This window comes from Poecilia reticulata, linkage group LG6 (assembly GCF_000633615.1).
Source record: "Poecilia reticulata strain Guanapo linkage group LG6, Guppy_female_1.0+MT, whole genome shotgun sequence".
Lineage (NCBI taxonomy): Eukaryota > Metazoa > Chordata > Actinopteri > Cyprinodontiformes > Poeciliidae > Poecilia > Poecilia reticulata.
In genome coordinates, this window is record NC_024336.1 from 19,210,953 (window position 1) to 19,222,406 (window position 11,454).

The 11,454-nt window shown below is 39.8% G+C and overlaps 1 protein-coding gene across 1 annotated transcript; it reads left to right on the top strand.

Annotated features, from left to right (window-relative positions):
* Positions 1 to 1,020: 1,020 nt before the first annotated feature.
* Positions 1,021 to 9,757, top strand: pla2g15 (phospholipase A2, group XV). The gene is made up of 7 exons (XM_008411672.2): positions 1,021 to 1,374; positions 5,289 to 5,445; positions 6,477 to 6,595; positions 7,654 to 7,752; positions 7,835 to 8,059; positions 8,431 to 8,543; positions 8,823 to 9,757. Exons 1-7 carry the CDS (start codon positions 1,239 to 1,241, stop codon positions 9,222 to 9,224), a joined length of 1,251 nt encoding a protein of 416 aa, XP_008409894.1. The 5' UTR covers positions 1,021 to 1,238; the 3' UTR covers positions 9,225 to 9,757.
* The last annotated feature ends 1,697 nt before the right edge of the window (positions 9,758 to 11,454 follow it).

Sequence of the window (11,454 nt, forward strand, 5' to 3'; positions counted from 1 at the left end):
TGTGTGTGTGTGTGTGTGTGTGTGTGTGTGTGTGTGTGTGTGTGTGTGTGTGTGTGTGTGTGTGTGTGTGTGTGTGTGTGTGTGTGTGTGTGTGTGTGTGTGAACTTTTTGTCTCCTCCATCTTTCCAAATCAAATTCTTCATGGTCATCTGTTTTTCTTTGTTTTGTTGTTGCTCCTGTTTGATACTGAATTTATCTTTAATATGTACCACAATAAATTAATGTAGGTCCAACAAGGGAAAAATATCTAAAATGCGGCATTAAAAAGTCAGAGAAATTGATATTTCCGTTGAAATGCTCAACAGGAAATAACTTTAATATAGCCTACTGTGGAGTTCTAAAACTATTTTAAAAACTGCACTATTACAAAGTAGTGTGGTGCAAAGTTGAGAATGGTATTTTTTAAATGCTTCCTTTAAATAAAGGATGTTCAGGCTCCATAATTTTCCAAGCTGAAATTTAAAAGGCTTTATGAACGACTGAAAATAAAAACCTGAGGAGTAAAAAAAAGAAAGGAAAAAACTCAGTGAAGTAGTCATTTCCGATAATTGTTTTAAATAATGTCTCCTGTGCCTTACTCAGCATCTATAAACTGGGACCCTGTGTACAATCTATTTTGAAGTATTTTTCCCAAATACTACTTTTTGTAATGTATTTATCCTCGCATACAATTAAGAAAATTAATAGTAAAAAAAGAAAAGACTGGGAGAAAAATATTTACACAATTTATTTGATTGTAGGCCAATAGAAAAATGCTAAAAAAAAAAAGAAAAAAAAAGCTAACAATAAGCTTTACAAGATGAGATTTTGCAAATTATGTAAATTAAGATTAAATCATGGCAAAGACAAAGAGCCTTACAAATTATCTTGTGTTTTAGATAAGATAAAGTAACAACGTCTGGAAACACCAATAGTCCATACTGTTAAAGTCAAATTCCAGACATTTCGAGACTGCGAGGGAATCCTGTGCACTGACAACAAAACAAAGGCTTTTATCGATTGTTTATCGTTCATCACGTCTGAATCGACTCTGCCGTCGATTACTCAAGGCTACTGTTTGATTTGCTCGGCAATCTGCACCTCGTGATCTGCAGTTGTTTACTCATCRTCGGCATCTGAAGTGGTTTGATCAGATGATCGAAGGTATTTAACCGACAAAAGAAACAGCGGGCGGCAGTGCCTGCTAGCACACGCAGAGGAGCCGACAGTGACCCACCGGCTATGCCACATCGGGAGCCATGGCGGGCTGGCACCGGTTAACAGCCCTCTGCATCGGCTTGTTGTTATTGTTTTTGGAACCGWGCAGCGGCAGACCCGCGGAAGAATGCCTCCAGAACAAGTCATGCCAGAGCCAGAGACCCCCCGTCGTCCTCAGTAAGGCGTATATTTTTGTCTTATGTCATATCCGGGTGTAAAATATCATCTTAGAGTTAAAACCAAGTGCTGCCAGGTTCTTTTTAATTCATGCTGGGGTACAGGGTGTACCAGCAACGAGGAAATTGTATTCAARAAAGTTCACGTCCGTATATTTCCGCGTTGAGAATAGAGGTGTGTTGGGGTTAGAACTAAGGTTCTTACTCATGTAACGGACTATTTCGCTGTTTTACGGGATTCCTCCTCTGATAAGGTCTAGTTATTAATGTGACAAGTGCTGTTGAGTCGAGTTCAGTTCKGCATCACGTTGCGCGTTCACACGGCGTTTTATGGCTACAGCCTCATGGTGTATTCAAGTACACTTGATAACTTCGGACACTTAATAACTCCAAAGACGTATTATCAAATGTCAAACTCTTTTGCAACACTTTCCAAATGTTTAACCATTTTATATTGGATTTGTTCAGTAATTTGACTAAACCTGCTGTCAGTCGGGTTGGGCTAAATCTCCTGAATAGTTGCTTGTAAAAATAAATAATTTCATCTCGGAAAGCTTTAAAATAATTTTAACAATACTAAGTTAAAATGTGTGGGTCGAGAATTATTTGAATATTGTGTCTTAATAATTTACATTGAAAAAGGTGTGACTATTAGCTGGAGATGGGCACCAGCACCCCTCCAGACCCCATTAGGGACAAGGGTGTAGAAAATGGATGGATGGATGGATGGATGGAAGGAAGGAAGGTGTGACTATTATAAACAAATTGTAAGTTACTGTCATAAAATATTCTGCCTTATTGTGTGGAAAATAAATGATGGTAAATTGACATCACAGTCAATTTACCGTCAGCAACAGAGGACATTAAGCGTGTAAACATGCATTATTTTATGGACGTTGTAGTTAGATCCTAAATTTAAGATATACATTGTGCCCAGTAATCAGAATCAGAACATGGCTTTGATTTGATATCCAAAAACATATTTGATTTGTTTTTGGATATCAAATCAAATATTTTTTTGCAATATAGGTTCTTGAAAACCTTATCAGACTATTTGATTAAAAAAAAAAAAAAATTCCAGTTAATCAAACTAAAATTAACTAGAAATTTCAACTTTAAGCAAGCTAAATTTCAACTTTAAGCCACAGCTAAACGATTGTTTCAAATTAATGCTGAGGTCATAATCACTGTCCAGTACCGTGGACMKCCGCACCACAGAAATGATGTCAAACTAGGATAAAAAATATGTAGATTTTCAGTCTCGTAGCACAAGGGAAGAAGAAATAAAAATTAGTATTAATGTCTGTACATAAATCCATTCTTAATTTTATACTTTGGTGTATAAGTGATTAGATTATTTTCAGATATGATTTGATCAAATTTGAGTATTTTTGAGTATTTTTAAAATGGCCAATATAGAACAAGTTGGAGTTTTGGTTAGATTATGTCATTTTATCAGGTCAGTGTACACCCGTAAAAGCGCCTGAAAATGTATTTTTTATTTTTTATCTTWATTTATGGGGGGTGKGGGGGGGATCCATTGCAGTTATTTTTAGTATTAATATCCTTTTGCACGATTTGACTTGAATGCACCACGGATTTAAAATGTGGTGGTAAATGGCTGTGTAGAAGCGCCTGTAAAATCAAACGCAAGACGTGTCCAGAAACGTTTTTTTGTTAATCACAGTGAAACTATTTCCCTTATTATAAAAAAAAACATGAAAAAAAGTCTCTCTGTTTTKTTTGTTTGTTTGTTTGTTTTTTAACCTGTAAGGCGACTTTTATTATCGAGTCAATTGCATTTTTTTTAATGGAATAAAAAGCTCTCTAAGAATACAGTTTGATTTGTGAAATCTCCCTTTAATTTATGAACTCACAAAAATAAGTATGTTAATTATATTTTGAGGTAATTTATAGTTTGGCATGTAGCATTTGATTTCTATAGGAGGGGTGAAGGGTTCCTTGCCACTTTTTCAGCTTATTTACCTGTAGTTTATTTACACTCCTCTGCTTTACATTATTCCTCCATTGGAAAACAAGATGGAAACACAAGGGATGACTCAAGACCTGTTTATCATGTGTGAGTCCAGAAGTCTTCTGGTCATATGACTCCACTCAGCTTGAATTTGACTCTTCAGCACAGCAGCCATTTAGCTTTACTGATAACCTAATTACATCTCTTGGGAGTTTTCCACTCTCTTTAGTGCTCAATAACTCTTATTTATGATTCMGTTTAAAACATTTGTCTAATTCTCAGGGGGAAAGAAAAAAAAATCTTCTCGTTCTGTGKTTGGAGGGTCGAGTTTGGAGACGTTTATCTCTGTTTGTTCAAGCCACAGGCTCTTGTCTGAACACATTAGCTTGATAAGGCTGTGGAGCKGCTCTGATCTCCAATGTGTTGTTTGACTAAACTTGTGGAAAAGAGAAATAACAGCCTCATAAACTCCCAGTATTTAGTAACTCGGAACAGATTTCTTCCAAAAACATTTTTTGGAGAATGGGCACCCTCCACTCGTGACGACTCTGTGAAATYAAGAATCGTTTTCACGACTCGGATCAATGCGGTGTCTGTTTTCAGGGAGATTATTCTGAGTGTCCTGCTGTTTGCGCTAATGGCGCAGCAGCTGGTGGTGAAATGCTGCAGCAACCTTTGACTAAGATCAATGCATACAATCAAACATGTAGCCCACATGTTTGACTTTGTGTTGCGTAAACTTTTCAGGATGACGAAAGGCTGAGTGATGATCATCAGTACGGCAAAAAATACCATCCTTGATTTCACTCTTTATTTTTTTCAGTGTTTGAATAGAGGGGGCACATTTACACATTAAATAGCTGCAATTCATAATCATGATTAGTCAGGGTTGGGGTCTGTTTATTTGTATTTTTTTTTAACAATGGGGTAAAATTAAGTGAAAGGAAAACATTAAAAGTATGGAGAATTTTTATAAACTGAAGAGATCTGCAGCTGTATGTTTGCTCAGAAAGAGAAATGGTTCATGATTTCAGCTCATCATCACCTGAGCTGCATTCCTGTTTCACACCCTGACTGAATAACATGTCCGGACAGATTTCTTTACGATTTAGAGCCTTGGTATTAAAATGCTTGCAGAATGTGGTTGGCCCTGCTGGAAAACAACAAGACAGTATTGCTGCATCAAAACCTGGAGACTGCAGCTTTCTTGCTCCTCTTCATGTTTCTTTTTCAATGAAACCAGGCAGGCAGGGATTTTCACTCCACAGCGTGTGTGTGCGCATGTGCGCKCACACACAGCGTGTGCTGATATTCAAGACTTTAATTACCTGTAGTGTTGCTGCTTTTATGTTTTCAAATATAAACATGTTTTTAACTTTAACCATTCCATCCATCCATTTTCTTGCACCCTTTTTCCCTCAGTGGGGTCGGGAGGGGTGCTGGTGCCCATCTCCAGCCAACGTTTCGGGCGAGAGGCGGGGTACACCCTGGACAGGTCGCCATGCAGTCTGTCGCAGGGCAACACAGAGACACACAACCATGCACACACACACACTCACACCTAGGGGCAATTTGGAGAGGCCAATTAACCTGACACCCGTCAGTACCCGGAGAAAACCCACGCACGCACAGGGAGAACATGCAAACTCCATGCAGAAAGACCCCAGGCCGGGAATCGAACCCAGAACCTTCTTGCTGCAAGGCAACAGCTCTACCAACTGCGCCACTGTGCAGCCCACTTTAACCATTTTTGCACAAATTTCTTATAGACTCTATTAAATCCTGATTTAAATTTTTTTTCTTCTTCTTTTTTTGTTTTGTCAGATAAAAGATCAACCATTTGGTTCTCTAGGCGGTTGGATGTATTTTTGTGGTTTAAAACATTGTGATCAGACTCTTTGGTCAGTTTGTGAGGTGACTCTGCGTGTTGCTCGTTGCAGTCCCGGGGGATCTGGGGAACCAGCTGGAGGCGAAGCTGAATAAATCCGGAGGGGTCCACTACCTCTGCTACCAGAAGACGAAAAACTTCTTCACTCTGTGGCTCGACGTGGAGCAGCTGGTGCCCATCCTTATTGACTGCTGGATAGACAACATGAGGTGGGTGGGAGTATCTTTCAGAGCCGAATTAAGATTGGAACTGTGTTTAAAAAATAAATAAATAAAAAATTATAGGCCTTATTTCTTATAGCTGACTGCAGTGCTTAGTGTTTCCCAGTGGTGAAAAGTGAAAAGGTCAATCGTTTTCTTCATTCAGAAAAGGCTTTTTGCGTCTTTATTCAGGCTTTACGTAATACTGTGCAAAGAGTCTCTAACTCCAGTCCTCAGCAGCTACTCCACACACACTTTGATCAAATAAATGGCTTCTTAGCAGGCCTTTACCAAAGTCAATGGGATGTTGAAGAGGTAATTCCACCGTCTGATTCAGGTGGTGGAGCAGGGATGAATCTGTAAGTTGTAAGACAGCAGCTCTTGAGGACAGGAGTTTGAAGATCCCTGCTGTAAACCAACTCTTATCACTTTAGATTTTTATTTTTAAGCAGACAGTCTTAAAGTCTTTCACTCTGTCCTTCATTAGCAAAGTTTTTCTTTGGATCTTGGCTGCTATTCACTCTTTTACAGCGTTCAGAGCTTGAGCTTGGCTGCTGATWGGCTGGTTGGAAAATCAAATTTCTCCCCAATCCAGTAATGCATCAGAGCTGAGGAGCTTGTACTGCTGCTCTTTGGTGTGGAAGTTACTACTGAGAATGTCTATTTTTAGCATATTGAAGGCGATTAAAATGTACGTGTGAGAGAGGAAAACAATATTAAGAATGTTATTTCAAAATACTTCTTCACATTGACAGTAATGATGTCAAATTATCTTGACATTTTAATTCCACAGCAAACGGTCATAACATTGCAATCTGGACAGTCGCAGCTGTTGGTTAAAACCCAAACCTTTGCTCTCGCATCTGCTTGGTGGACACAAAAACCAGAGACGGAGAAGTTCCATTCCCACATCACAAATAATGTGGTGAACTCTGGGACTGAAAACGGGAACCGTTTCTGTTCAAGTTGAACTTCCAAAACTCGGTGGGCCACACGGATGCAGAACTGATCCAGATTTGTGTGTGTGTCTACTTCTGCAGGCTGATCTACAACAATATCACACACACCTCCGACTCTCCACCAGGTGTGGAGATTCGAGTCCCGGGATTCGGAAAGACGTATTCCTTGGAGTTCCTGGACCCCAGCAAGGGCAGTGTGGGTGAGWGAAAGAAGCCTAGGAGAGACCTGTGAGCTCCACCAACCTGAGAACCTTGGACCTCAACAAAACTCCAATAACTTCTTCTCAGAGACATTTCCAGGTTCTAAAACGTGTAGCAAACATGTTGGCTACATAAATTAWGGAATATCTCATTAATMGATTAAAAAAATAAAAAAAAACTGGAAAAAATKTTTGAAATCTACAATTTGGTGCGACCCCTCGTTCCGATCAAGCATCGGAAGAAGAATATGTAATTTTTAACAGAAAGGAATCAGATCTAGCCTCAGCATGAGCGGCCATTTGTTAGGGCTTCAGAAAACGGGAAACTGAGAGAATAACTTACACGCACATGGCGAAGAGTACGTCTGCTTTCAATCTGTCTGCATAGCTGTCATTGACAGAAAGCCATAAGAAGGCCTGTTTGCAGTTTTCCACAAACATTGAAGGGGACGCAGGGAGCATGTGGAAGAAGAAGAAGCTCTGATCAGCCTTTCATGCCAAATTTTGTGCGTTGCGGGAAAAAAAAACACTGCACTTTAACACACTTTCTGCAACCATGCAGAATTATTGTTGTAGCATCATGCTGTGGGACGCTAGATACCGTAAGAACAAAAACCGAAAAAGATTAGAGGCTGGGTTGGAGTCTTTTCTCCACCTTCCAGTCAGCGACCGTAAGCAACCAGAGCCACAGCGGAGTTGTTTAGACTAAAGCATGCTCTTGCTGACGTAGTCCAAGTTCAGGCCTAAATCTAGTGGAGAACTTGAGATGTTTTTCAAAGTTGAATGATTTAAAATACAGAGTGATGTCTGCAAAAACCCAACCGTCACAAATTCTCTCTGATGAACACAATAAACTGTCAGCTATTCTACAGTGAAACAAACTAAGCATGTTTCCACAATTAAATTTTTTTTAAAGGAAAAAAAAATATTGGGCGTACATAAACTTATATGTGCCACCCTTATGCTCAACATTTCTAAATCTTTATTTATTTATTTTAACTCTGTACTACAACYATCTGGTGTATTTATCTAACATACCTCATGATTGTGTATTCCAGGCATGTATTTCTTCACCATYGTGCAGGCGCTGGTGGATTGGGGCTACACCAGAGACGACGACGTGAGGGGAGCGCCGTACGACTGGAGGAAAGCACCGAGTAGGCACCGATGCTAAAACGACAAAATGCCACGACTCGGTCTGTGAGCGGAGTCTCAGTTCTGTCTTTCTTTTTTTTCTAGATGAAAATAAAAATTATTCCCAGGATCTGAAGAAGATGATTGAGGAGATGGCGGAAAAAGCCGGACGGCCCGTGGTGCTCATCGCCCACAGCATGGGGAACTTGTACACGCTGTACTTTCTCAACCAGCAGCCGCAGGCCTGGAAAGACAAATACATCCAAACTTTCATCTGTCTGGGACCACCATGGGCCGGCGTGGCCAAAACCCTCCGCGTGGTCACATCCGGTAAGAGCGTGAAAGCTGTGCTGACTTTCAAAAAACATCAAAACTAAACTAACATCAGAAACCAAAATATGTCGTTTTAAAGCAGGGACGCATAAACAATACTGATTCTTTGAAAARWWTTTTTTTAATTTTTTAATTGTTCAAAATATAAACKGAGGCCTGTAGAATGTGAGATGAGATGAAATTTKTCTTCCATTTCAGAGAAACTTTGTTGTGCTTCTGTCCATCAAAGGATGCRTGAAACTGTAAAATAAGATCAAGAAGAAACATCTTGCACTTCTCAGGAAACCAGAGAGTGAAACTCTGGGTCAGAAATAATCTCCTGACTTTCAGTTCTCTGTACCTCATTTTCTTTGTTCTCCAAAATTTAGGTGACAATGACAAAATCACGTTGATCAGCCCACTGCAGATTCGYTCACAGCAACGGACCGCCGTCTCCACCACCTGGCTCCTCCCGTACGCCCACACCTGGCCCAAAGATCAGGTCTGTGATCTATGACTTAATCCTTAAATTATGCACATCTGACTGGATATTATTTTAATTGCCAGTATTTGGTCTCCTCTCCTCCACCTTTTGTTCAGGTTTTCCTCTGTAGATAATCTGTTGACCTTTTACCTGCTTATTACCACATTGACCAAAATGAAGTCCTATTGAAAAAAAATGTCACAAACAGAAAATTGATCAGAACTGGTAAAAGTTCTTGGATTAATCCCATTCTGCTGCCTTATTTAATCTTTTTTTTTTTATTTTCCTTACCTCCAGGTTTTGGTCCAAACCCCCACCAACAACTACACCGTGCAGGACTACGAGAAATTCTACTCAGACATCGGTTTCGCAGAAGGCTGGCTGATGCGCAAGGACACCGAGCCGCTGGTGTATAACCTGACCGCCCCCGGCGTCGCTGTCCACTGCCTGTACGGCCACGGCGTCCCCACGCCCGAGGCCTTCCAGTATTCGGACAAGTTCCCAAACGTGGAGCCCAACGTGACGTACGGCGACGGGGACGGGACGGTCAACCTGTGGAGCGCCGTGCAGTGCAAGCGGTGGGAGAGACAGCAGAAGCAGCCCGTCATTCTCAAAGAGTTGCCGGGCAACGAGCACGTAGAAATGCTTTCAAACATCACCACCTTGGASTACATAAAGTCTGTGCTTTTCTCCCCGTGATGCTGCCAAAAGCCTGAGGTTCATGCCAACAAATGCCTCAACTCAAAGTGTTCGGATTTTACTTGAAAAATCCTGGAAGCTTTTTTTTTTGTGTGTGTGTGTGAACTGATGCGTGTAACCCTGAAATCTCCAGATGTCGAGGTGTTTTTGTCATTAAGACTTAATACTTTTCTATCTTTYTCGGATTTTCACAAAGTTTAGATTTTATTCAACAACTTGTTACAGGATAAAAGAACGTGTGAGTGTCAAAAACCAGGGATGATTTATTAATGCTGTGAGAGATTTCTGAAGCCCTTTGTAACAGAACATTTAAAGCACAGATTTTAATCACCCTGTTTATTAATTTTATAAATGATTTTGCATTTTTGTCTTCTTTTCGTTTAACTTGTGAGATTTGCTGATTGCGTTTTGCACTCAGCTAAGCTGTTGTGATCGGTTATGCAGAAGTTGCAGACCGCCGCCATATCAACGCTGCAAAAACACAAAACCTTTTGGTCTAGTTTCTAGTGCAAAATATCTTAGTACACTTGAAATAAGACAAAACTAACAGACAAGTAACTTTTCAGCAAGATATAGGAGCTTGTTTCAAGTAAATAATTAATATTAGTAAAAAAAAGTACTGTTCCACTGACAGATTATTTCACTTATAACAAGACATTTTTCCCCATGTAATAAGTGACAATCTACAGAGCCCCTAAGGGGACATGGAGGAGAAAAAAAAAAGGAAAGAAATCCCGACTTACAATATTATCTCGAGATCCTGACTTTCGAGATAATAAGTCGGGATCTCGACTTAGTTTCTCGAGATAATAAGTCGGGATTTCTTTTTTTTTTTTTTCTCCATGTCCCCTTAGGGGCTCTGTAACAATCTGCCAGTGGTACTAGTACTTTTTTTTTTTTCTAAACTTAAAATGAGCGCTTGCTGAAGTTACCTGTAAGTTAACTTTGTCTTAATTCATGTGTATTAAGACACATGAGCAACTAGACAAAAATACTTGGTAAGATTTTGTGTTTTTGCAGTGAGACTTTTTTTTTCTTTTTTTTTTAATGATTTTATGATCTACATAAAAATATTCTGAAAGTTGAGTAATGCAGAAAAAAGATCACCAAAAAAAAGGAACGGCTAATCTACTTGGTCCATTTTCCTGTTTGAATCTTTTTGTTTGGGTTTGGTTTCAAGCAGGTGCCTTAAAAAGCTTTAATTGCAGGAAGCCGGAAGGAGGAGACTCTTCTTGACGTGGATCTTCTCCTAGATCAGGGGTGTCCAAAGTCGGTCCTCGAGGGCCGGCGTCTTGCATGTTTTAGTTCTCTCCCTAGTGGTAGTAACAGCCTCCTCATCAAGTCAATGTTCTGCTTAGGCCTTCTAMTCAGCCATCATTTGATGCAGGTGTATAAAACCAGGGAGAGAACTAGAACATGCAGGATGCCGGCCCTTGAGGACCAACTTTGGACACCCCTGTCCTAGATGTTTTATACTTTTTCCTCGTTGTTTAAGCAGGTGTTAAATGTTGAGACCTTTTAGAGAAACCCAAATTCTGCTGTGCAGATGTGGAGAGAAAACTCTGGACCTAYGTGATTGTACTGTGCCATGAAGCCCTGACCAAAATGATATTACTATGAAGTTTCWCTTCTGCTGTAAGTGATTATAAWTGTGTATCCTGCCTTCTGTAGAGTAAAATACTTCAAGTGAACCACTCATGACTGAGTTTTATTTCTAGTTGGAGCATCATAAAACGCATTTCTCTCACTCAGCGTTTGTCAATCTTTATTTTTCTCCTTGTTTATATAAATATATAATTTTGATACTGCAGAGAGCTGAGTACTGTCATGTCATAACAGAAAATGGCTAATTGTGTGAAATTTAAATTGCAGCACAACTTTCAGGTTTTACATGTTTTCAACTTTTATTCTTTGACTTTGAAATGAGTTACTTTGTGTTTTCTCTTCTGAATTTATGTTTCGCATTTGCCAGTTTTAACGGAGCAATGAGACGCAAAGGAAAAAAAAAATGCTTCCTCATTCTCATAAGCCTTGATCAAATGACCTTCTCTGTTTTTCTTGTAAATGCCACCCTGTTACTCACTGAGGTTTCAGAGCTCGGTAAAAGCCCAGCTTCCTCTAATAGAGATGCTGTCTTCACACAACAGCTTCGAGTGCACGCAATAAAAATTGGTTCTGCGAAGAACAAGTCACCAACAAGATGTACAAAAAAAGTAGCAGCTTTATTTAG